This window comes from Delphinus delphis, chromosome 13, assembly GCF_949987515.2.
Source record: "Delphinus delphis chromosome 13, mDelDel1.2, whole genome shotgun sequence".
Lineage (NCBI taxonomy): Eukaryota > Metazoa > Chordata > Mammalia > Artiodactyla > Delphinidae > Delphinus > Delphinus delphis.
In genome coordinates, this window is record NC_082695.1 from 83,718,624 (window position 1) to 83,746,535 (window position 27,912).

General features: G+C 36.5%; 1 protein-coding gene across 6 annotated transcripts in view; it reads right to left on the reverse strand.

The window, feature by feature from the left end:
- Positions 1–1,236: 1,236 nt before the first annotated feature.
- Positions 1,237–27,912, reverse strand: part of NETO1 (neuropilin and tolloid like 1) — a 98,907-nt gene continuing 72,231 nt past the window's right edge. The window contains exons 8-11 of one of the 6 annotated variants that reach the window (XM_060029213.1): positions 15,552–15,665; positions 12,935–13,493; positions 11,893–11,967; positions 1,237–1,812 (exon numbers count right to left, since the gene is read on the reverse strand). In XM_060029213.1, coding sequence (XP_059885196.1) covers positions 11,907–11,967; positions 12,935–13,493; positions 15,552–15,665 — 734 coding nt within the window. In that variant the 3' untranslated portion in view covers positions 1,237–1,812; positions 11,893–11,906. Of the gene's footprint in view, positions 1,813–3,734; positions 7,399–9,104; positions 11,022–11,892; positions 11,968–12,934; positions 13,494–15,551; positions 15,666–17,384; positions 17,429–27,912 lie in introns of those variants that run through there. The other 5 variants (XM_060029211.1, XM_060029212.1, XM_060029214.1 and 2 more) reach the window with 5 other exon arrangements.

Sequence of the window (27,912 nt, forward strand, 5' to 3'; positions counted from 1 at the left end):
GTTCTTAAAATTAAGAAGTGGGTAATCAATGAGAAGCAAAGTGATGCGTGGTTAAGCCTATAGTTTCTGTATCTAGACCTCCGAAGTTTAAATCCAGGCCTTACAATTTATTAGTTACACGAGATTGGGTATTTTATGTAACTTCTTGGGATTGCATTTTCACATCTATAAAATAAAGCTAAAAATAACTACTTTATAAGGTTGTTATGAGGATTGACTGGATAAATACCTGTAAAATATTTAGAACAGTGTTTCACACAAGTTGAACACTCAACCATGGTTTCTTATTTTTAGTACTTTAACACAGAGCCACACTTTCGCTGGTCATTGCTCTTTTGAGACAAAGCTCTTTTTCTTTGTACCTTCAGAAATGGCTAAGTTGGCTAGACTCACTAAGAAAACCGGAATATGTACAGGTGGGTGTTCTGGGAAAAATCCAAATTTAAGTAGTATTGAGAATATTTTTTTGTATGAAAGGAGTTTATCATAACAAGCTCTAGTTTCATCCAATTAAGCCAGAAAAATGGATCTTTCCTTCTGTATAGTCACAAACTGCAGGGACTCAAAATTTAACAGACCCCAGACTGAGTCAAATTACTCAATGCACCTGTCAGCCACATGTATTTGTCTCTCTGTTTCCTTGAGATAAAAGTTTGATGGTGGTTGACTTTACAAAGATTAAAATTCTTATCACTAGGTGATTAGATTTGAAGTCACTCCCTGTGAAAAATTGAAGTTAGACAATTTTAACTTTCTAAGTTCTGCGGCTGATTAGTTAGAATTTAAGTTATTAACCCTCCTAGAAAATGTTCTGAAACGTCTAACAGACCAGGGTAGGGTCTCCAGGCTCTCCTGAAGGCACTGGCCAACCATTTTAAAAAGGGCTTTACTCCCAGAGAATAAAGAAAAAATTTAAAGTCCATAGGAATTGATTTTGGTCCACATAAATAAATTAAGAAGAGTTGACTAGGGCTGTTTAGGTCAGGAATATAAATTAGAAAGAGGACCCATGATGCTTTTTCATCTCACTGTCATTTTAATATAGCTGTTGTTCTCCCTTTTAAATCCCCATGAGAACTGAGGAATACCCACCCCATGAAAGGGAACACTTGCTCATCATTAACATGTGTATCTGTTCTCATATAGAATTGAATGTCTCATGCTATAGAACTAATATTCCAGAAATAATTTAGCCAAACACTTCATTCTTGTGTGAAATTTAATTAGGCAAAGTTGTCATAAGTTAAGTAAAGAATCTCAGGGAAGAATTTTAAAAAGCCCTTAGCAAGGAAAAACATTCCAGTTAAAATCAATCATAATCCTCGGGTCAGGAAAACAGAAGACATGGTAGATACATCAACAGAGAGGCTGTGATCCTGGGAATCTGTTACACAGGTTTGGAAGACTGGAAAAATGAAGAGGGAATAAGGAGGTGGCCGATATTAAGCCATACAGAGCCTGGCTTGCTCTAGGACTGAGGAAACAACGGAAATGAATGGAAGTTTTCAGAATCTAGAGTCCAGAAGGAGTCCTTCCATGGCAGGGCTCAGAGCTCTGAGGAGGACACGCCAAGCTGGTGCAGATGCTTCTGCGGGGGAGCTTGGAGGCTTGGTCTCCGAGAGCTGAAGGAGGCTGGAGGCTGCCGGTGAATCCAAGTTCTGTTTCTTAGAGGATGCTGACAGGAACAGGAGGCAAACATAAAAGTGTTTCAGGTCCTCATCTGTCTTCGTATCTTCCTCTACTGCCCTCTGTTAGGAGACCTGAACAGGGATCAGCTGGCAGAGGGAACGATTCCTTTGCAGAGTCCCAGCCCTACCAATTCAGAGCAGAGTCGATTTGAAGATGAGATATAACTTCTTACCAACCAGCACAGTCCTTCAAAAAATGATGCCTGTTTACAAGTGACTAAAGGATGAGCACAGGCTCAGGAAATATCTATATGTATCGTATAAAAGTCTCAACATAGCTGGGAGAAAAACCTTAGCTATAAAAAAGGAGTACTTGTAGAGAGAGAAGGCGTTTTCTCACAAGTGCATTAATATTTTATAAAATACTTCAATATTATCAATTAACAAGAGTTCATTACTCTTTTTTTTTAACACAAAAAGACTGTCCTTTCAGAAAGTTGGGCAAGTATATTGTATGAAACTATGTTCATAGTATCCATCTTAACAAGAATGATCTACTTGGAAAAGCTGCCACTTAAAGAGTGATTTTTAAAAAAGACAGTTTTATTCATAAAGTTAGCATATGTAAGAATATAAAAATCTAGAGAGACCCATGGTTTGTAAGTATACTGAATTGATATGTATGTCAAGCAATTCTGTTTAAATGTTATTCTAAATTAGTGTGTTCTAAAACTTACCATTCTTGTATTTTGTGTATGTTTATTTTGAAAACACAACCTGCAAATTAAACTTTTTTTAAAAAAGGAGAAAGATAATGTGCCCATAACAATGGTTATTAAACCACACTTCTTTAAGTTTACTTTTGAATCTGGCCTAATTCTGTAGTTTCTAGAAGGAAAGGCTAAGGAACGTAAGCCACGTGTCAGGTCAGGACAGCGCTTCTCTGCGACAAGTAGAAGAATGTATTTATTTATTTAAATGTAACTTTTGTACTCATTTGCTCACCTAAGCAGAGCCATATTGACTATGCACTTAACAATTATTTTGAAGGATCCCCAAATTGCTCGTTCCTGATGCCTACTTTCAAATCCTTAAATTCTAGAAATTAGCAGTTCTCAATTACACATCATTAATAGCATATCTGTGTTGATGTCTTTTCCAGTGTCAACCTCATTTATGCCAGGTGGTGGCACACTAAGAGCTAAGAGGCAAAGGCTAACCTCATTCTCTCCCACCTACTAACCCCTACGCTCCTTCCATCTGGTCCTGTCCTAAACTGATGTCACCTCTGAAAGGTGAGGGCTTTTCCCGAGTTGTCTAAACCCAGGGTTGATCACGGAGGTAGAGAAGTCCACTTTTGTCAGCAATGACTGGTTCACAGATGGACAAAAGTCAGGCATAGAGGAGACATTTTGCCCACTCTGGAGTACAAACTAGTAAGACACAAATGTGAAAACTAGAGCCCCTATATTGGTACCACCAATTTCATGTTGTTTGTTTATGGATGGTGTCATCTCTGATTTTCAGAGCAACTTTCATTATTGGGTACAGACTCTATTTTAAGGATAAAGGAAGCGAAGCTCAAAGGATTCCAACAACGTCCTTAAGAGCAAGTGAGAAGTATGAAGTGAAACTAAAATTTGAAATTGTCCTGTTGAAAAGCTATTTTCACTGCATTACGCCACATTTTTATACCATAATTATGGTTATGAGACTGCAGTTATCTACCTACCTATCTATTTCCTTGCTTATCCCACTATTAGGCTATCATGCAAATGTATACCAAACAGTTGTCTGGGATTGAAAAACAGAATTTTCTGTCAAGTGTTAGTATTTCTGTTTGACTAGGGCTTTTGGGATCACTTAGGAGCTCTGGAGTTCAATATTGTTCAATAAGATGATGCAATAAACTAAGCACTGGGGAAGAATGTCATTCAAGTGAAATAAGAATCAGTGGACTCTGGAAGTCATACATTTCACTGTGGACAAGAGGAGGCTGGAAGTTAGTTTTCATTACTGCTCTGTATAGGTGATACATTTGTCCCATGTCCATTACAAAATGAAGTTTACACATGACTTAGGAAAAATGATTTATTTATAATGTATCATAGGGTATAAAAAGTATCTTCCAATGCATTGTCATTTGGTCCTCAAAAGCTATAGGGTGGAGAGAAGTTGCTATAATACATATTTTTACAGATGAGAAAACACAGAAGTATGGGGTTTCTACGAATACGTATCAACTTATTTCAGTGAAACATACTATATTGAATATTAAAGGGTTGTATTCATAGCAGTAGGATTGCTGGCTGATTCTGGGGTTAATCAGCTTGAGTTCAGACCTGGATGTATCATTTTTTATTGTGCAATCTTAGAAAAGCTACCAAAACTCTCTTCAGTTTCCTTATAGGTACAATGGAATAACAATAAAACAACCATAACAACACGTATTATTATTATTCATAATAATAATAATTGCTAAGATGACTAAAGGAATACTTACATGAAAAACTCTCAGAATGGTGTTTAGCATACAACACTCAGTATTTTGGCTAGTTACCCAACCACGATCTTGAAATAATAAAAAAATGGTAGAAAATAAATAGAAAGACAGATATTTCTGGATACCTAACAATCCATCGGTTATTCTTTTTTAATATCTTGTGTCTGTATTGCTTTGATTTCCTTTATTTATTCCAGTTTCACTCAGTTTAGCAAATACACTGCTGTCAGAGGATTCTACTTATAGTTTTTCAGCCCAACTTTGCTAAGAGACATTAAAATTCTTTTTTGACTAAAACGTGAAGTCTTTTGGTTGGCATTGCCTGCACTCAGAGATCATGATGTAAACGCCAACCTGCTCCTCCAACTATATTGACTATTATTCCTTTTGTCTAATCCTATGCTCCAGCCATCTCAAATATTTATTTGGCCTTGGGAGACTACTCTCTGCTCTAACTTCTCTAGGTGGAAATCTCTCCCTGCTCCACCATTGACAATGTTGCTCAATCTTCAAGACCTGCTTAGAAGAACAACTATTCATCAAGCATCTCTTGATCTCTCTGAGAATACATTTTACCCCCTTATCTATGCTCCTGACTTCTTTATTATAAAACATTCTCGGTATTGTATTCTCTTGACAGTTGAATATATTTCATCTTCCATGCCAGATTAGCAGGAAGCAACTAATTAGCTTTTCAAGATGGAATGCTTAGCAAATAATTTTGAGCTTCATTTTCCTTATTGAGCTCCGCTAAGAACCCTTCCTTCTCTAAGGCTCCATAATTATGCTTCCCACTAGTGCGTCACCTTTTATTTTCATCCCCAGAGCACTTAGGAAGAATCCTGGTATATAGATGTACAGGCTCAAGAAAAACGCTGGCTCTATTGATATTAAACTTAACTCAGGAGAAAGTGAATAAAGAGCACAAATTTTACAATGTGATGTAATAAGGAAAATTTTATTTTAAATAATTTATATGCTATGTTTTCTGACCACTTTTACATTTTGTGTCTAGATATGTGTCTATTAAGAAGAGGGCAAAAAAAATTTTTTTTTCCAAAGAATGAACCAATGTAAAACGACATGCTTCAGAGTTTGGAGAGGTGATAGAAGTTGGGGATAAACAGGAACATGTTGGCTGCACAATTATGGACGCAAAGAAGTGGTTTAACTTTATGATCATACTAGTGCAGGAATAAGAACCTTCTGGAAACCAGCCCTAGTAAGTTTGAAGTCTGAGGAATTAAAGGCATACTAAGAAGGCATTTACTTCTTTAATAACACATACGAAAGTACAGAACCAGAGGCCGTAATAAAAAAAAAAAGCTGAGATGTTACAAGTGCCTGACGTCAGTCACCTAGATTTGTTATTTCTATCACACTGTTGGGTTTATCTGAATAATAAAATTCAGTTAAGAAATCCGTAGTACAATTTAAACAAACTCATTGATAAAATTAATCAGGATAATTCTATATTAGCAAAGGGCTCTGATTTGTTGAACAAGATTGTTTATAAAAACACATCTCTGGCTATTTTAATAATATATTTTATTCTGCTACTTAATTCCACCTTTAAGAGAGAAACGGGAATTATTAATTAAATGGATAAGAAACTGATAATTAATTCAAGTCTGATTTTAAAAATTATTTTATCTATTTGACAATTTTTTGGATGGACCCTCTGGGCCATGAGTATGATCCCAAAAATGAGCCAAAGGAAGAAGAATGCACAGGTAGGCATGATACAGAAACTAACTCGCTTCAGCGAAGTTGGACAAAACTGAGACTCAAATCATATGCATTTCGCATTCAGAATATTTTCATGATTTTATTTATCTAACCTCCCTCCAGAGTTGGAATCTGACAGGATTCATTTTCATCATTGAAATATACAAATTTCAAAAGAAGATAAAATGCTATGATTTATTTTACCACCAAAAGATAAATAATTTGTCATTACTTTAATTAAGGAATAGGAATCATCATATTTTGTTATTTATTAAGATATGCTTAGGTCGAGGAAAATCCATTTGTGGAATTTTAAAAATGCTATCAAATTTGAGGAAAAGCCAAATTCCTAAATGAAAAATAGAGAAAAAGTTGATTCAATATTAAGTGAATATTTAAGAAATGTCAAAGACCTAACTTTATTAAATGCTAAGAATAAGGGTTTATGGAGTCATTGAAATAATTTTGGTGAAAAAATAATGCAAAACAGAAAAGCCAGCATCTTCACAATGTGGACTGTTCTCCTTTAAAAGCCCAAAGACATTGATCTCCAATGAAGTTTACAGCCACATTTTAATTATCTAATCAAATGGAATTGAATTATGGTAAATCAAATATTACATATGTCTATCTTCCAATATGATGCATAAAAGTGGCTTGTGTGTATAATCAGGTACACAAAAATCATAATTCCAAATCAACATGCCAACCTTGAATTAGGCAACTAAAATGCACTTGGACGGAAGTAAAAAGCTTAATTCAGGGTTTCATAGGTGTTGCACATAATCATGATATGCCTCCCAGATTTTGAAAGTGAATTCAAACATAGGGAAATGAAACAAAAAGAGCTATTTTCAAATTAACTAACATGGTGTGTAATTACGCTATCAGAAAGCATCTTATGAGATTAATAAAGCACTCGTGCGAGTAATATTTGAATTCACTTTATCAAAAAATATAACTATTTATTAAAATAACTTATTTGAAACATCTTGAAAGTCTTGAAATGTCTCATGCCATATCTACATGTGTCTCTCCACTTGACTATAAACCAAAGTTTGATATGCAGGTGACAGGGTCTGATGTAGCCAGTAAACAGGAATTTTTAATGTGTTGGTAGATTTCAATACTGGCTTTTAAAGACCTTCCTTCAGGAAACCCCCAGGCAACACGGAGCCCCTACACACTCAAGATCCAGCAGCTAGAGTTGAGGCAGGGGTAACAGGAGGCTTCCAGGCCTCAGAGCCATCACTATCTTGCTTTCTGATTAGGCAATGCCCAATTATACGTTGAGTTATACATTCTCAGTATTACCACTGAAGAGGCCTATTCTTCATTTCAATATTTTTGTTTTCCTATGGAGCTGCTGTGTATTAAATATGTGTAAGCAATCTGTCTTTATTATTACACTTAATGTAGTTGGATTTATTTTTTAAGTCCTTGATTTCTGGTGCAAATAGCCTTTCAGCAGTGAACCAGCAGGTCAGAAGCGTTCTGCTTCTTTAGGAAGAACTGGAAAGATGAAAGTCCTGTGGACAGCTGAAAGGACAGTGGATAGTAAGTGGTTCACATGTGTATCATCCTTTCTGAGATTATTCATTCAAAGTGTACAGGGTCTTATGAAGATTTCTAAATAGAGACAGTAATATAAAACATGGCTAATCACTTTAAAAAGTCTCTGGATGCATCAACTTTGAAGTAAAAGGAATGACAATAGGCATGATAATAAAAGAATTAGTCAAGTCAAACAAAAAAGGTTAAATTTCAACATAATGTATATAAAATATATAGCAAAACAACAGAAAATAATCTTTCTTTATAATGTTCGATATATTTTTTCTATTTACCAGTTTATCAAATTCTGTGGATTGACATTTTTTCAATACAGACGATTCAGAGTTGCTATGATAATTAATTTTTCTATCAGAAATTTTTTTCTTTCCCATTTATTTGTTTCTGTAGCACATGTGAAGTTGGATTCCTAACAGGGATGTATGTGAATAGCTCATCTATTGGCTTTGTGGCGCTTGCTTGAGTTACCAGGTTGGCATTGTGATAGACCTGATGGCTTTGTGTTTGTAGGACAAAATTCTGTAGAATTCAGCCATTTGGGAAATGCTGGTAAGCAGATTTACAGTAATCTGAGTTTAGAAATTATTTTCTGAGAATACACATTCCGTATTTTAAAAGTACCCACTCACTAAATCAAACTTTATAGAGTATGTAATTCAACAGCAATTAATTATAATATTATTTTCCTTTATTCATATTAAACACACCATGATTAGTAAGCTTTCAGGAATCATATATGTGCCTGAGTATAAGGACAACTCAGAATTGTGTTATTTGGGTCATAAAAGGGCTTGTGATTTTAAAGCACTTAAAAAAGACTTTCCTATTCTAAAAGGAGAATATATTCCATAAAGTTTTTTTTTTCTGTTATACTCACAGTCATAGTTTATTACAGTCTGTACCACATTAACTGATTGCCTTTGGGGATGGAAGTAGGACAGAGAAGAGCTCCCCTGGCACGCTTAAAGGAATTTAGTTACTGGCTTCACAAGCCCACATTTTAAAGATGATCTTAGCTTTCTGGATCTGCTACTGTTTGCTTCCAATTGTGGATTTTTAGTTCTGAGGGGGAAAAAATAAGAACTCAATTTGTACGTGAGCTGGTTAATGGTCTCCTAAAGCATCCTTATAAAAAAAAATAGAACATTGATTGATGATAAAATCATCTTGATTCCCTGCCCCCATGCATCTGACATCTTGTGACTGTCTGTTTTACAGGAATGGCAGGTTTTGCAGCAATCGTTGCATATGGATTATATAAATTGAAGAGCAGGGGCAATACTAAAGTGTCTATTCACCCGATCCACATGCGCGTGGCAGCCCAAGGCTTTGTTGTGGGAGCAGTGACTCTGGGTATGTTCCTACAGGATATCTCAAATTTGTGGTTCCCCATTAATGGATTTCTTTGTAAATAAAACAAGATAGATACTTTTAGCTGACTTTGAAGCAGTTTGCAAATATCACTTATATTCATTTTCACATAAAAACTGAATTAATAAAAATAGTTCAAGCAGTGACATAGTTTTACTGTCTATGGTAAAATCTTACTAATGTTTTAAAGAAAGAAAGAAAAGAGAGTACTGCCTTTCACTGAGTTTATAATTTTGTTGAAGAGTCTAGATATGTAAATAGGATTGGTAATAAGATCCAACATCTGGGAGAGACATGATTCCTGTTTTATTGAGTTTTTGAAGGTGGAAAAGATATTACACGATTTTATAGGCTTTATAATTAATTGACTTTATCTGGTATTATACAGCAAGAGTAACTCCTTTTAAAGTTGCCAGATAAATATTGACATTTTAACAGTCTGAGCTAGTCATTCTGGCCTTGAGATACTTGGGAAAGTGTGTAAAAAGAATTTTAGAAATTTGAATTGTTTAAGAAAGCAAGAGTGAGGGCCTTGGTCCCCCTGTAAGTATTGTACACCAGCAAGGGTGCTACTTTTAGCTACTTTATGAACTGTTTTTAATTTTCTAATACTGAAAAAAAAATTTAAATGCTTAACTAGCATTCTTTTTCTTTAGGTGTGGGCTATTCCATGTATCGAGAATTCTGGGCAAAACCTAAACCTTAGAAGAGGAGATGCTGTCTTGGTCTCGGTGGCGCTTGCTTTAGTTAGACATCTCATATTGAGGTTATATGTTTATGTTGAAAATACATTCTGTGGGTCAGACAATAACATGGTAATTTGAATACTGGCTCCCTTTCTTGCAGGCTGGATTTGCCTGGTGACCAAGCTACTGGTGACTAGTTCACCAGCTACGTCATTCAGATTAGCACAAAAACGTGGCACTTTTAAATGTGCTTGAGAGTGGTACAATGTCCACTTTCTTAAACTCTTCTGATAAAATTAGTTGTAAAGAGGACAGTATGCCAATCCTGAAAATGCTCCCAGTTGCTGCAGTATATCAGACACTTTTGATGTAATGTAGAAATCCTATTGACCCCAGGTAATTTAACTCTTTCTGACAGCCTTGTGGACGGAGTACTCCATAAAGTTTTAGAAATCAAATTTTGAAGAAGTATGTCTTAATACTAAAGGACATCCTGTAGCCTAAAGTGTGGAAAGAGTAGATATAAAGTGTGTACTTACGTAAGTCAGTTTTTATCACTCTAATGGACGAAAGCATTTCTCTTAACTCAAGTTAGGAAATTATTATACATTTTTATATATCTTTATATAAAAAGTTACAAGTAGCAAGCGTATGACACAAGGAAGTGGAAGAGTAACAGCAGTATTGGAGAATGCATGCTTTTTACAATGTGTCTAATAAAAATGACATTTTTCCAATTCAAATATCCAGTGCTGACATGCAGGGTATTTTCTCAAACTGTCAATCAATCATATTGCTAAGTGCTTAATCAAAAATCATTTCTACTGAAGGGTATGAACGGTAAAATACCTGATTTCAAAACTATCTCTGAAACTCGGTATCTTCCTTTGATTTTCTTTTAAAAAGAAAGGAAATGGGGGTATATAGGAAAGACGAAAAATGAGATTTTTCTTATTGCAATCCAGTAATTTTACTCGGTACTTTGGGCTGCATTTAATCTTAACACAACAACAGACGTTTATAGTCCATAAAACCTCTAGCTGGTGTTTCCATGGTCCACATTCTCACTTTTCACTGTAGCATGTTCAAAATCACTCAGGAACGCACTATTCTCAAGCAGTCTATATAATGAAAACAATGTACATGTAACACAAAGTTCATCCAAAATTGTGTTTTTTCACATATCACACAATGTACAATTATCTAACAAAGACATAAAACAACATAGAAACAAAGCGAAACTGACAGTAAAAATAAAGTTGGGATAGTCTTAAACAGGAACTAATTTCTTCAAGTTTCCAGTAAATCTCAAAATGTATTTAAAAACTAAGGAGCACTTGGTGGCCAGCAACCAAATTACGAAATGAACATATCATTGTGCAGCGGGTATGTCTTGCTGAAGGGATAACAAATGTCTGTAATTCTTAAGTTTGGATAAAGGCAGTGGAATGAATTTAGAAATATGTCCACTTTTCACAATTCACTATAGAATTTTCTTTTCACAGTCCCCATGTTTGTATAAATAGTTCTTGTCTGAAAATAAAACACAGTTAAAACATTTTCTCCCGATGAAATATGCACACAACTACACCAACTTATCAAAGTAGTATAGAGCATGGAAATGCATTCACCTAATTCAAGAATAATTGATAGGTTTGAAGAGTTTTGAAGAGATTAACCGTCAAGCAAATTTAATTGGAGACAAATTAGTCTAATAGAGATATAGACTCTAAGTGCTGAAAATAAAGGCATTATGGTACCCGATGACAAAATAGATGTACACATAGACAACTGCTATTTATGGAACATTTTACATTATCAAGCATTCAAATTTTATATTATAAAATTTGACATAACATGCTGTATTTAATTTTGATGAAATAAGCTGCATGTTCATGCAAAAATAAGAGGGCACAAACTGTACAAGTACCACAGAATGCTTAGTGTGTGAGTTTTGAGTAGAATGTTGCCAAATTCAATCAATACCATTATTACCAGTTTTATATACTGACTTCAGTTATATTGAGACAGTATTCAATTTTTTTAACTTATGAAAACCTTGGGTTTCTTCTGGTATTTCTTTTAAGACTTCACCAATTTTTGTATCTTTACCTTAAGATAGATAAAATTTAACTTATTAACTTAACATCCTTTTCAATAGCATTGTAGTACAATGCTTGATGGTAAGAATATTCACATTTATTTTAAAGATACGTATACTAAGAATATCCTTCCATCAGCATTGAATCCCGTATATTTCTAATTGTGAAATGCTACGAAACACATATCTCAAGAAAGAATGAATAAATAGCACATTCCCTAAAAAACTACAAGACAAGTTCAACAGAACAAAACAAAACAGAGTACGACAAAGTCGGAGAAGGAACCAAGGGCATTTGCTTACCTTGAATTTTCTTTTTAGACCCTAGTTGTGTTGTATTCAGATTCATGTTTGCTTAGAGACCCAATGAGGCAGAACCTGGAATGTTATGGCTATTTCATTCAACAAAGTAATATTTTCACAAAAAATAAATAAGCACACAAATATTTACTTAAAAGCATTCCTAAAAATTCATAAAACTGTGGAAGTAAAATTTTTTCCATCAGCATGCAAAAATATTAAATCAACTAAAAGTAGTTTAGGTTTTGAGACTATATATTGAATTGAGGAATTACGTAGATTTACAAAATAAACTAAATGCTAGTAAGCATGCAAAACAAAACATAGGAAGATTGGATTTGGGAATTGGAAATAATATTTTTCTCAATTTAAATCTTCTTTCCTCAAGACTTTTACTAATTTTAGGCCTAATAATACAATATAGATAATATTGTCTCCATATTAAAAGAAAACTGTTTCTACTAATCCTCGCTACATTTAAATATCAATGTTTACTTGTTTTAGCATACCATGCTATCATATGCAATTTGTAATGTAAGTATTATGTGATACGTGGAAAAAAGTGTTTTAACTTTCATACCAAAAATATAATACATTATATTGCAAAATATGTTATTTTTACATTAAAATTATTCAACAAGATGGGTTAACCATCTTGGTAAGGCAATTATTTCCAAATATCATCTCGTATCTTAAAATCTATAAATATTGATTGGAGCGACATTTATGACCACATGGAAGCAAATTAGCCATAAAAATTAGAGCCATAATTTTTATAGAAATAAATATTATATCTGTATAGAAATAAATGAAATCTCTTTGGTCTGTGTGTGCTCACACACATACACGTATGTACACAGACGGGATTTAGGAAAAGTACGCAGAGCACGGAAAAAGGAAAAGAAGAGGCAAAAGTTGAAATACTATGCTTTAAGTCATTAATAAAAAGAGAAACTGAAAAATGAAGACAAAATAGAACACAACATTCTGGAAGCATTTCAGTCTTCAGGGTATAGTTTTCATCAAAAAATCTAGAGATACTGACCGCTGGACGGCTTTATCGTGTCGGGACAGCCTGTGACTCGTGGTCGGCACCTCGTCAATCTCGTCGATGTCACAGGCATCTGCAGCATCTTGGGAGTAGTTGTGTTTCATGACGAGGATACTTCTTCTGTTCACAGGTGGGATGAGGGGTTTGACGGGCTGTGGGGACATCTCTGTCAAGACAGAAGCATCTCTTGTGCTGAGGTTGCTGCGGCTGCCTTTCGTACTGGACAGTTGTGATCCACAGTGATGGTCATGAATGCATTTGGAAGAGGACCTCCTCAGTTTATGGTAGTTTTCAAAGTCATCGGCCACATCTGCAAAGTCAGCTGTAGCTCCTGTCCCTCTGAGGGTGCATACCTCGTAATGAGGAGGTTCCAACACCTCCTGGAAAACTGTCTGGTCAAAGTCCGATTTCCTTTGGACATATTTTTTACGAGGCTGTTTGATCTGCACAATGACAGAAATGATAATAAGGATGATCACAATGCAGGAAGTCACGCCAATGACAGTCCCACTGGTGTTGGTCAGCTGGTCCAGCAGACTGGCTTTCCTCTTTTCTACACGTTGAGGAGAGTGAAAACAACAAACAAAACAAGAAACAACCCACCACGCGTTAATATGGTAGTCAGACGTACGTGGAGAACTTTACATGAAACAGGCTGAGCATAAAACTTTCACTGTCTTAAACATAAACAAGTCTTTAAAAAGAAACAAAATGTTTCACTTTTCACAAGAACCCTATCTTCCGGCCTTAGAAACGCTCTCCCGTTGCACAGCATCCCTACTTTAAATGTAAATATGTTTTGAAGAAGGTCTTATAAAACCTTTAGGATGTCATTTGCGAATCAATTGGTAATGGTAAAAACATTTCTCTTGGTATAAGAAACCCCACAAACTCTGCTAATGGGAACATGAATATACCTAAATTGTTTTGAACTTATTCCTGATGTGGATAACTGAAGTCTAAGTAACAGTATTCTGATACCAGAAGGTGATTACACTTTAAGACAGACACTTCCGGGATGTTGGCATGAGGGCTTCTGTGGGTCTTTCCCCATCATCGTAAAAATTAAAAAAATAACATTTAAGGTTTCTGGAAATTGTCTTAAGGGAGGTACATTTATTCAAGAACCTCTACTGAATTTCTTTATGAACAGGGATGGTCTGTGGCCTTTGAGCTCCTCCACCCAATAGAAGCTATCCCAATAGAAGCTTCTATCCCAGTAGAAGGTCTACTCAGGGTGGTTTCAGGCAACACAAGCCTCCTCTCCCTACAGGCCCCCAGTCTGGAGCTACAGTACCTCCCCAGGAAGGGCGAGCCACCTGCGTTTCTCAATGCCCTTTCCACCCCCAGATCCATACTGCAGATGCTCGATTCCAGGCAGGAGTGGCTGGAATGTGGGGTCTCCCCTCCTCCTCCCAGGCCCCACTGGTAGGAAAGAAGGTCTACACCAGGCACAGCAGGTTGAGAACACAGGGCCCCGGTCACACTGACTGCAGCTCACTCACAGCGTCGAGCTCCCTGAAGAGACAAGCAGAAGACCAGATGGCCCCTTTCTCCATCCTCACCGAGTGCCTTCTTCATAAAGCTGGGGTGTTCCTCTCAGAGAAGTGAGCCACTGTCCCTGCCCCACCCTACCATCCAGAGCAGTGGCGCAGAGGTTTTGTCCATGGAGAAAGGTGGGCCACCAAGAACCATGGGAACAGACCCACTTTAGGCAAGTAAAACGAATCCCTAACAGTGCTGTATAAGGTTCTTCACAAAATGCTTAATTTCCCATCCATTCCAAAGTGGTCCCTTGGACACAACATGGATCATTGCCCATCTCCTCAAAATAGTTGATACTGGATCGGCTTCTCTTATTGACTCTGCGAACCATGGGTACTGTGGCAACGTCTCTCTGCTTCTATCCACAGAGGGCATTTTAATAGAAGATATTGGACATCAAGCATGGAGCATTATTTGCCCGTTTCTTTTCCTTTGCAAACTGGTTAATATTGGCTCTGAACAAAAGAGGATATGTGGCACTTTGAACTTAACCAAAACTCGCAACATTCATAACCAAGCCGAGGGATGCTCTCTATGTAAACAAACCTTTGCGTACAGGCTAAGAAGGAAGCCGGAAGCGATTCTCATTGGAAAGGAAGAAGAGCGTTTTGGTAGGAAAACTGAAGTCGAGGTAAGTGGCTTTAGGTACCTGAAAGCCCTAATGTTCCTTCGATACACTTTTATCTCTAGGGTATGTGCACTATGTCTGGTAAAGACGGACGGGATAAGTGAGAGGTGCAGCCACAGATGAAGGAGCTTCTGATAGGAAACGCTGCTTTGCATGGAAAGCTCCAATGCCCTGCTGCAGGCTCCAAAAAGGAGATTTGCCAATGAACATCAAGTGCTAAGGACAGTCCACTGTGCATTAGGGAATGTGAAAACTTCTGGTTACAGCACTAGTAAAAGCAAAGGAAAAGGCTAACAAATCAATTATAAAACCTACAGGAGTTCACAAAGCCAATGTACAATATATTTTTAAGGCTGTCTGATACATATAAACATTGGATCAACTTCTTCCCACGCTACAGGTAGAGGGATTTTGCAGATTCCAGGGACGAATGATTACCTTTACAATGATTTTCGTCCCAAGGGTACACACAGTTCTGGAGTCCATTGCAAACCAACGTATTGTTAATACACATGTTACTGTGGCAGAAGAATGTATTGCCTTCGCAGGGAGCTAAAAAGGGGAAGAAAAAGGCAAGAAAAAGGTTTTAACTGATGCTCAGTTGTAAATCACTCACGTTGCAAATCTAAAAACAAAAAGATTCGTATGATAATATGCCGTCAAATTGAGAAAAATGGTAGAACTGACATTCCATTCTCAGAAGTGTTGCCATAGCGGTAATTATTCCTTGTGTTACTAACAGAGCTAGAGTTCTTCTAGAAGTGCTCAGCTTATAAAACTGGCACGGGAAGTTTTCCATCATAAAAATGAAGTACATTATCCATATGGGTTCTTCTTCTTTTTATTTAACTTGGTGCATTCCTTTAGCAAAACTTAAGTGCCGACCACATGCATAACATTATGCTTTACACTGAAATTCTGTATGTATAAATTTGGTTGTCTTGTGCAAAAAAGATTTAGTTTAATGGAAATATTGAAATGTTTTGGAAAGTATAGGCTTACCAAATACTAATTAAGAAAGTATAATATTATTTAAGCATATGAAAGAAGCAAAGAATATCATGGAGATTCAGAACAAGGGAAAATTTATTCTGAACAACATAAGAAAAATGTACATTATTCTCATCAACGTTTAAAATATATACGGTGATGAAATTAGCCTACTTTGCATATATATCACACGTTCTACTGACTTTAGGTACAATGGTCCATGCTCTCCAGATTACAATGCACATTGAGGGCATTGGGAGGTCAAATAAGAATTCCAAGAAGTATACAATTTGGCTACAGAAATAAGAGAATTAGTGACAAGTCTAATATAGCAAAGTCTAATGTTAGCTATGACTTCAATATTACAAAAAAATACACTTCTTTCATTGTCAGAGTAATTGGTCATTTATAGGAATGCATCTCTAGAGTAATGCTACACTATGAATTATAACTTAGATGCCATTATAGCTTGATGTAGACAGTCCTTTAAAGTAGTTTTTGTTTTTATCTTTGTAATCATCCCACATATCTCATAAAATGTAATTTTAGCACTGATTTTTTTCGGTTATAGTTTTGTGGCCCTTTTAAGGATAGGTATTCTAGAAAAATATATTAGACACAAAACACATAATTTTCAGAGGTTCATCAGTCAGTAAAGTTTTATCAATGATCAATATTATCTAAACAGTGCAGCCATGTTATAATTAATTTTCACCTTCAAAACCGCTTATTGCAGGGTTGTTTTTTTTTAAGTAAGTTGTCTCCCTTAAATGTATCTTCCATATTAATGAAAATTGTTAAGAAAATGCTTTGCGTAAGGTAATTTAATATATTTTAACATTCCTAGAGGAATCATTAAAAAAGAAATGATCAAGGGCTTCCCTGGTGGTGCAGTGGTTAAGAATCTGCCTGCCAATGCAGGGGACACGAGCCCTGGTCTGGGAAGATCCCACATGCCGCGGAGCAACTAAGCCCGTGAGCCACAACTACTGAGCCTGCGCGTCTAGAGCCTGGTGCTCCGCAACAAGAGAAGCCACAACGATAAGCCCGAGCACCGCGATGAAGAGTAGCCCACACTCGCTGCAACTAGAGAAAACCTGCGCACAGAAACGAAGACCCAACACAGCCAAAAATAAATAAATTTATTAAAATAAAAAAATGATCAAGTCTTGAAAATCAAAAGTGTGGCAAAGACAAAGGTAACTTGAGCCAAGCATTCGCCCTTACCCCGCCCCGCCCCCCCCCCCCCCCCCCCCCCCCCCCCCCGCCAGTTCCAATTCCCAGGAGAGCTTCTTCTTCCTTCTGCCTTGTTTGCCTTCAAGTCCCTGGTTAAAAAATAAAAAAGATGTAATAGTCGTTTTGAAAAACAAAGTATTAAAGAGTAGAAAAGATGCAGATGCAGTAGTCATTTTGAAAAGTATCATGGTGAACGTTTTATTGCGCTCCTGCTTTCAACACGGTATAAAGCTTTTATAGTGTGAAACGTAATGATCCAATCTATTACTGCAAAAATCCGATTTTCAGTCAGGAACTAAATTTGAATTTCTGTAGTCAACCATTTTGCAGAACTGATATGGTCTGTTTAGCAGGTAATGAATGTTGTCAAAACGTGTACACAGAACAAAAAAGTAGTTTTCCGCAAATAGATTAGAGCAGCTGCAAATTGCTTTAGTAGAAAATGTAAAAAAATCCACTTACTACCTGATAAATTGCAGTGGTTTTGAAAGTACAGTTAATCCATCAAGTAAAGAATACCTCGAAAAGAGCATAAATATTTATTGACCTTCCAGAATGAGCTGGAAAATTTATTACAATTACTATTAAATAGGATGGGTTTGTTTTTATTTTTTTGTGTGTATGTGTGGTAGCCGGGCCTCTCACTGTTGTGGCCTCTCCCGTTGCGGAGCACAGGCTCCGGACGCGCAGGCTCAGCGGCCACGGCTCACGGGCCCAGCCGCTCTGCGGCATGTGGGATCTTCCCGGACCGGGGCACGAACCCGCGTCCCCTGCATCAGCAGGTGGACTCTCAACCACTGCGCCACCAGGGAAGCCCTAAATTTTTAAATATATAGATAAAAATGGCATTGCATTCTGCAACAGTGAAGTATGTTAGTACTAACAGTATGTTAGTAAATACACTAGAGATTTGGCTTCCAAATTCTCCAAATGTAATTTTGTTTCTGTTTCTGCTGCTGTTGCAAAAGTCTTACAAAACACCAATCAATGTGCCAGTATCAGTTATCATTAAATATTGGTGGTTTGACTGGGAGTGGAACAGATCATCCAGTACTGTCAATGAATCCCATTCCTGACACACTACTTTACATCAAATAATTATACAAATGTGCCAGTTAACTGAAATCATCCTCCCTTAAAAAAATCACTATTATTCCAAGTGCTACTCCATCTTTTCTTCCTTACTTTTGCTACATTTATAGAACTGCTGTGCAAACAATAAACAAACAAAAACAAACAAGGAAATCTTAGCAGTGGCTAAGAAACCAATGTATCACAACACACCCCTTGAACAAAAATTAATTTTGTCTCATAGACACCAAAAATAAAATCGATTGGATTCTGAATTTTCTTTATATTGCATATCTGAATATCTCTCTCATATAAAGGCAGACACACAATAGTTCAATAAAGATTCTTAGCTCTACCTCCTGCTGAAAGCATAAAATGGCAGCTTCCTGCCTCCCAAATCAAGCCATGTCCTCACTGCTCCTTCAAGGGTGTCTGAGTACATACACTCTGCACATAAGCATTTCTCACTGCTCCCCACACGTTCCTGAGATCTTTGGTTCATTGGCCCTATAGTTCCCTCCCTCTCTCTGTCCTGGAATACCTATTCTCCACTCTACTACGCAAATCATATCAGAACTGTATGATCTTTACAGTTTGAAAATATCATTCCAATCTCTCAGAAAATTATCTTTTCCTTAAATCCTATTCTACTTACAATTTTTAAAAGAGTTTAGCACTTAGTATATGCTATCATCCTTCCCCATGAGTTCTTTGAGGCTAGGGACATGCTTTAAAAAAAATTACTTGTAATCTCTTATGTGGCTTAATATCTCTAGGCTTAGAGTAAATAGTCAACAGATATTTTTAATTGATTAATATCACTGAGCAAAAGTTTAGCTCTGGCCAGGCTGCGGACCTGAGTATCCCAGAGAACAGAAGATTCTCACAGGTGTGTTTACTGTGGAGAATTAGCCCTCACATACAATACAAATTGTGATATTCTCAGAAACTAAATCCCATTCATTTATTTGGCTCTCTTACTATTGCTGGAAAAGCACACATTCTACCAATTTTTAGAGAACTTAGTCTACTTAGAAATTCAATATAATTGTCAAAAGCTATTGGCTCTTAAAAACCAGCCCCCTTATTCCCTAAAATTATCTGGAAGAAACTCAAAATTAAGGTTTACCAATAATAAAGGGCAGCCAATAACGTAATCCTCAAAATTCAGAGTAACTCACACAGGCAGTTTCCATGATCAGATGAATCTACTTATTTCTGGGACTAGGTCTTCTGTTGCTTTCAGAATAGCAAACACAGCCTCATATTGATGTTAAAAACTAAGTACACAGAAGAAAGTACTCGCATTGCTTTTTGACTCTGAATTATTTAAAAGCACATTTAGACATAATGACTGCAGCTACTGCAAACTCACTTCTCTGGAAGGGTTTATTGAACATCACCATTTTATCATCCGCATCTAATGCTAAGTGTTTCTTTTTGAGAAAAGCCAGAAATGGAATGTAGTGAAATACGATAGTCAGCCAAAAGAATGTCATATGCGTAAGCACAGCATTGTTATTGATTTAACTCATTCGGGTAACATAGAAAATGGATATTTTAACACTGCAAAGGAGTCTTTCCCAACTTTCCCCTCTTCTCTCATACACCAGGACTTTCCTAAAACTATGACTTCCTGACTGAGATATTTTAACATCTTGGGGGTATATTTCTTTGCTCATACACTCATACCCAGTGTAAAATATCATTAAAGTTCAATTCTAAAGAAGAATTCCCCTCTCCTCTCATACACTCATACACTTTGCACAATACGCAATTGTGCAAAGCGTCCCTGTTGGACCAGGTTAACTGTCCATGAACTTGAAGCTTAGAGAATACTTCTCCAGGCACTTCATCCTGGGGTAGAGTCCTGACAACACTACAGAGGGTAGGGCTGCGTCTCAGGCTGTAGGGAGTGATAATTCCTAAGGAGAGATCTCGTCTTCCATGAGCACTTACTCAGTTACCACATCTATAAGATAGGGAGACAGATAATGCTTCCCTAAGTGATTTAACTATGCAAAGAATGTAGGACAGTGCCGGCCATATGGACGCAAGCACTGTAGTTGTCATAGTAAGCTGTTCTAAAAGGCAAGTATTGTACAGAGGCTGTGAATTCAAAATGTCTGAGATTGAATCCTGGGTTCACCACTTCTAAGTTGTGTGATCTTGAGCAAATATTCCTTAAATTTTTCCACTTTTCAGTTTACATCTATATAATGGGATAAGTTTAAGGAGATACAGGATATAAAAGTTAAGTCATTTATATTCAATTTCCTAATTTGTAAAGTGACGATAGTTGTTCACAGACCTCTTGTTAAGACTAAATGAGAATATGCAAATTTGAAAGAACAGAGCACAGCCCTTTATGCAGAAGAGCACGCAATAAACGCTGTTTAAAAAGATGAGTTATACATAGAACTGTTGGTTTTCTCATGTGACAAAACAGCAGATATTCTTTAGATAGTAAAATACTGTAATAAAATTAACATAATTAAATGGATCATGCTAGATCAATAAGATGTTATATTGGGAGTAATATTTACAATATTTAACAATCATTACTTCATGGGAACTGACCAATCAGAGTTAAAGGGATGCTGCTGGGCATACCACACCAGTGCCTTCCACCCGACCTGTGTGTACCAGTTCTACAACACCCCAGTTTACAGTCACTTGTAAGAAACTGAAAAATACACTAATGCATAATGAAGCATCTTTTTCTCAAAAACGACAGGGGAATGCTTATTTTAATAAGTTTCCTACTATATCTACTTCCAAGTCCTTATTCTAGCATACTATGTATTTCACAAAAATTCAATCCCAAGGACTAAGTGGACAACTCCCTTCTATGATTCAAAAAGTGGTTTTAAATTAATTCTGATAGTACATGAAGGAGCACAATGACAGGTAATACAAACAATTAACTTTACAATTTGCAGAAGGTTCTTACCCTCTGGCTCTCCTAAAAGTCATTATATGAGCTTAGTAATATACTTGAATGTGAAAACAAAGTGAACAATACACCAGAGCCCTTCAGCTTCAAGGTCTTTGATTCTGTGTTACTGTACTATTTACATGTAAAAAGAAAAAAATAGTCTATAACCAGTCTCCATTTTTTATATCCAAGTACACAATAAACACACCTTTCTAAGACATGCCCAGGACTTTCCTAAAACTATGACTTCCTGACTGAGATATTTTAACATCTTGGGGGTATATTTCTTTGCTACACTCATACCCAGTGTAAAATATCATTAAAGTTCAATTCTGAAAAAGAAGCAAAACAGAATCTGCGCATGTGAAATATCGATACAATAGCAAATGGAGATTTTAAATGTTTCTACTACTTTATAGGAGGAAGGTTTCGCTACATAAGGTATTTGTGATATTCCATCATTCCCAGAATAACAAGACCATCAAGATAACATGCATTTTCTAACACCAAATTGTAAAGAGAGATATTCAGGTCCCATCCTGGGAAACCAAGGCAAGCAGTGTGTAAAAGAGACTAGATCTTGGTCTTTTGGTTCCAATATAAATCCAGGAGTGTTCTGAAGTTTTCAGTGATCCTATGAAACTGAGGCTTGGATGAAAGTGACATTTGTCCTACAACTGTATTAACAGAATCTTCAGTACAGAGAAACACAATACACAGATGCAGATTTTGAAATTATCTAAAGGTCCTTTAAGCCCAATTTTAAAATTCCAATTTAAAATACCTTAAGTGAACAGTTATGTAAATATTTCAAAACAAATTCTTTGGAAACATGAAATGTAACTCAACAGTTTGCTCTGGCAAGGAAGATGTGTACTGCAGAGTAGGAAGACTGAGAAATCCAGTGTGTTCCTGTGTGTCAGCCTTCTGGTAATTCTCAGCACCTTGTTTAGAGAAGTCATACGCCCAAAAGCATATGTTTAATCTTGTTTAATCCAAATATCTCTATTTTATGTGTATACCACTTAACAGACAACACAAAAACAAAATCAAAAACAAAAGCTTGGCAAGTGTTGCCCCAGTGTTCAAAAATCATTATAGTGGTAGGATTCTTAATTCTTAAGGGGTCATAGAATAGTATGGAAATTACTGAGGTATAAAGTTGGGTGAAAAATAAGGATACAAACTGTTTCAAATTATAAAGCCTCACATGCAAACAAACATACGAAAAATTTTACTGGAAATACTAAGCTGAAATGTTAGCAATGACTATTTCTAGGATATTTACAAGTTATATTTAATTTTCGTTGGGAAATTTTTTCATATATGCATATACATATGTATGTATATACACAAACATATACACATATAGTTACTTCTTATGATTGGGAAAAATCTGATAACTTTTCATGAAGAAAAAAGCCAAATATTAATCCAAACAAGTCTATTTTATCTTTCAAATTTTAACCAGTAAAAGAATAGATTTCAAATAATAGTTATACTTTATTATTTTTAAAGATACTTAATGAACTCAATATTTCACTGAATTCATTGTTTTCTTTTGGACGTTTTGTCTAGTTTTAAATCCTCATATGTTCCCATTCGTCCCACTAGGTGGGGAGCATTTACCATTCTTCAGTGAAATAGCATTTCAGTCCTTCAAGATGCTTAAATCATGACGGCATCTGAGACAAACAACCTTTATACCTACATATTGCTGATTCTTAAGGAGTAAAAACGTTATCAGGAGACAAACAAACGAATTTTGGGCATATTTTAATTAGGTTAAGGAGGACAAGAGGAAGAAGGGCAGCCACACACTCAAAATAAAGGAAATTTTATTTTAAAATATAATAAAGAATCACCAAACATATATTTTATAATGTTAAAGGTCTAATCATGGATATATCATCATTTTTCAGGATCATGTCACATGCTTATAAATACTGCTCCAATTCTGTAATTAAAAGCCACGTAATTCATAATTGCTATTTAATGCTACCAGCACTAATGCTCATTCTATTAGAGTCATTTCTTTCCTCACCCACTACCTTGCTTTTCAAGTCCAGAAATTCCACTCAGGGAAAATTAAAACAAAATGAAAATAAAAACTGTCAGATTTCTCTCTGAAACCTTGATATTTCAAATACCTCTGCTTTCTTATTAATGAAACTATCATTTGGTAGATCTGCTCAAAGTCAAGTTACATCATATTTCATCAAGAAAATTTGGAAATAGAAGAGATGCTCGATCCTATTTTTCTTTAAAAATCATTATATCATTTAAAAATTGCTTGGGGCTTCAGATCAGACGCTCCTGCCGCCCCCCACCCCACCCCGTCTCCCAGCCCCCAACCCATATCTTGTTTCATTCCACAGGTATTCTCCTTGCTTCTTGCTTCTCTCAAATTCTTATCTTTTAACCGCTTTAATTTGAGGTTTGTCAAAAGCTCACGCCTCTATGTGCTGGCCTGTGTGAGAATAGACCACACACACACACACACACACACACACACACGCACACACACACGCACACACACACACCCATGTCTTTGAGCTTTCTACTTCTGCTCTTTGTTATTCTTATTTTCCCAATCGTAACTTGGAGTGGAAATGGTCACAAAAATGCATGGAGAAGCATCAGAACGAGGAAAGAGCTGGGAGTACGTTTACATGTCCTTGCTTCATTTCCTGAATTCAGCTTGTATCACCCTTGAAGATATTGATTTATTAAAATTTTCTGACAGTCTAGAGGCTCTACAGTCTATCACTTTCTTTGCCTGAGAGATGGGAACAAAGCTTAAAATTATTATAATTATGTAAATGTGATAGGTACCTGCATTATATATTCAGGTAATTAATTTGTACTAAATAGCAAAATCTGGCACACTGAAAAACTCAGTTACTTTTATTCAATAATCATTTTGATCTTTCAGGTGCAAAGGTGATTTTCCCTGCCCTCTGGGGCCTTTCGGCTGACCCCTGCAGTCAGGCTCCTGGTGATACCGAGCAGGACCCTCTGGGGCTCCTGGGCACAAAAGCCTTTCTGTGTCCCCCATTTCTGGATTACAGGAAATAGGCTTCATTCAGCCTCCATGACCTTCCCTGAGTTCCAAGGAGCAGGTTTAAATAGATGTTAATTAGGGAAGCGAGGACCAGTCAAAAGAAACAATAGAGCAGCCTAGAGGCAGGGTCTGGGTCCCCCCTCAAGGGATATACTTAATACTTCTGAGCTGTTTTACATATACTGAAACCGCCAGCAGGTGGGAGAAATTAAAGGTATGCTGCCCACGAGCATGTAGCCCCCCGACTGGATGGAATCAGAAGGTTGATGATGCTGACTCCCCATTACCTCACCACCAACCAATCGGAAGAAAGTCCACGAGCCGATCACGCCCTCTTTGAACCATGACTATGAAACTTCTCACTACCCCCTCCAGGTCCACACACATTTTGAGGGCATTAGCCCACTGTGGTCCTCTTTGCCTGGCAAAGCAATAAAGTGATTCTTTTCTACTTCACCCAAGACTCTGTCTCTGAGATTTAATTTGGTGTCAGAGTACAGAGGCTGCATTTGGCTTCATTCTCATGGGCTCACACTTCCGGCTGACTCCTATCTGAGACCCAGATTTGTTCGGTGCATCCGAATCCCTAAGTAACATCCCCACTTGGCATTCTAATTACCATCTCAAATGGAATATGGCTGGATGGGTTTAGATAGCGGTGATCATCCTATAGTCCTCTTCCCTGCCTCAAGTCCCCCCTCACCCACCCTCCCAACATTATTAAGGGGCATCGCCTCGCTCCAGGCTAAAGGCTCAGGGTCATAATTGAGTCCTCTCTGCCCTGGCGCCCACATCAAACTGTCCTGTAGGTCTGTCAGCTCTCTCTCAACTCCAGGCTCTTGGTAACGTCTCCACTGGTACTTCTGAGTGGTCTTTCACCAAATCGTCTCTTACACGGATCCACAGACACAGTGGCCAGAGAAGCCTTGGATATTTAAGTGTAAATCCGATGGAGTTTCATCCCCTTTTAAAACACTCCAAAAGCTTCCCAATAAAGTGAAATCAAAGCTCAAACTCCTTGGTACCCCTTTGCTTATCCCAAATCTTTGCCCAACTTACTTCTGAGCACAAGGATCGCCCAACACAACCCAGGGCACTCATGCCCACGTCCTTCTCCAGCACATTACCCCGTGTTTTGTTTTTCCACAACACTTATTAGGATTTGAGTTCATCTTTTTAAAGTTACTCTCTTGTACATCATTAGCTTCCTTTAATAAGAATGAGAGGCAAAGGCATTGTTCTGTTCACTAATTTATCACTGCGCTCAGAACATCAGGTGCCGTATCGTAGGTCCTTAATAAATACTTGTCCACGAGACACTGGAACAAAACTTCTTTAAGCAGTAAAATGGATATGCCATATTCTCATTAAATTCTAACAATGCTTCTAATGTCTAAGGAATAGCTAAACTTTTCTTCATGAACTTGATGGAAGAAAATATCTAAAACATCAGAGATCCCAATTATGAGTGAGCCCCTGCGTCAGCTTTCAAAGACGTCAAAAACTGGATTAAAACAATGTAGAGCTTGCTAAATACCATTTTTAACGGTGAGATTCTAATCACAGAAAAAGAAAATGTAAAAAAAAATTTAAATATATTTGGCCATTAGAATTGCCTCCCAAAACAATTGTTTTGTTTTGTTTTTCCCAAAATGAATGGAATAATTTCCCTGCCACCATACTTTAAACATGCAATGGCCCTTGGGCTATGCAATTAGAGGAAATGTCATTTTACTTGAAAAATGCTGACCAGATTTGAGGCCAGAAATAGGTCTGTGCATCTTCTCGTCACCTCTTTCATCAGCTTCATATTTTTTTTTTGAAAAATCAATATCTGCTTCCAAAACTCTATGTTCCAATGTGACTTAGTTATCAGTCAAGATAGCCAGTGTTATTGTTAAGCTATAGCTTAATCTTTTTTCTAATACAAGAAATTCTATTCACAATCTAATCCCACTCACATTTATTAGATCCCCCCAATCTCTGCTAAAATTGCATATTCCTACTGTCCCAAAAGACACGCTATTATGAAAAGAGAAGCACCTTCAGGAGAAAATTGTATTCCATAGATAGAGGCCATTTCATTCCTCACAGAGGGCAAGGACCACGTCACGATCTATCCATTCCATTTGATGCCAAGAAATTATTATACATTTTTATACTATGATTATGTCTGCATTGGGTCAGCGACCCCATGATTTATTCATCGTGTGCCATTAGATGTGACTCTAGTTACAGTAACTAGGATATTATATTTCTTTGGGGTCTGCACTCTATTATTAGGACTTGGACATGGGGTCCAGGGTTTGTTTCCATAGCTGATGCACACATATATGCAACAGTTGTTAGGGTAGACTCATCGTTTTGTTAAAGGTATTCATGTATATTTGGTCTCATTATGGAACATGCCAACTCCCCAAAGGACGACTTGCAGTAAATAAGGATCAAAGCCAAGCATCGACAAAGCACCGTAGCCTCAGCCTTGTGATTCTGTTAGTTCAAAGACTAACGATTTGGAGTAATAATTTCCTTTCTCCGTAGCAAACATACATTGTTTATTGTCATTGACAGACGTAAACTATGTAGCTGTGAAGCCAGAATCAAAGAGATCAATAGATATTATCCCCAAGGATCCTACCAAAAATTACAAGGAATTTGCTGCCTGTATTCTTGTCCCAGAATCCCTGGCAGACACTTAACTAAAGACAATGTTGATCTAAAAAGTTCAATGAAAATTCTACAAAATTTTCTAAGTAATTCAACATATAAATATGGTAGCCAAAATTATTTAATATTTTTAGTCTAAAAATTAGTTGAGGAAATTGATTTTAAATTTTAATTATATCACTAAACTATGTATCTATATGTATAACTTTTCTTCAGTGATTTGAGTTAAATGACCAAATAATTTAATATCCAGTAATAAACGTCCATCAAGAATTAACTTCAAATAATAAGATATGCCTGACAGTTGTTGTTGTTGTTGTTTTTTAATGGTACAATAGGACTCAACTAAACACTTAAAAAGAAAGAGAGAAGGGTGAGTCTCTGGCAGATTATACAATTTTATATCATTTTCCTTTGCTCAAAAGTCTCATTATATTTGAAAGTAAGAAACTACTGACCCTAAAAAGTTTCAGTATACTGTTATCCCATAAACAGACAGAATAGGAGAACCATCTATTGACTCTTTGCTCCGTTCTAGACACATATATTTAAAACTGACAGCTGTCCTGTAGTGATTCCTCATTTTCTGGAGCATTCACATTTAATGTCAAGGTGTTACAGGTAGGAAAATGGAAAAATTAGTTGACCAGCACCAAATTCATCCTTTTACACATTTTCTCATCCTATTTCATATTTTTTAAACAACAAAAATTATTTTTTCAAATGACAGATTTGTGATTTTCTTTCTAAAATGTTAACATTAATCTTAAAATCTCCAAACACATGTATACTTGCCAAAAAGTACATATTGATATCTTCATGATACATTCCTT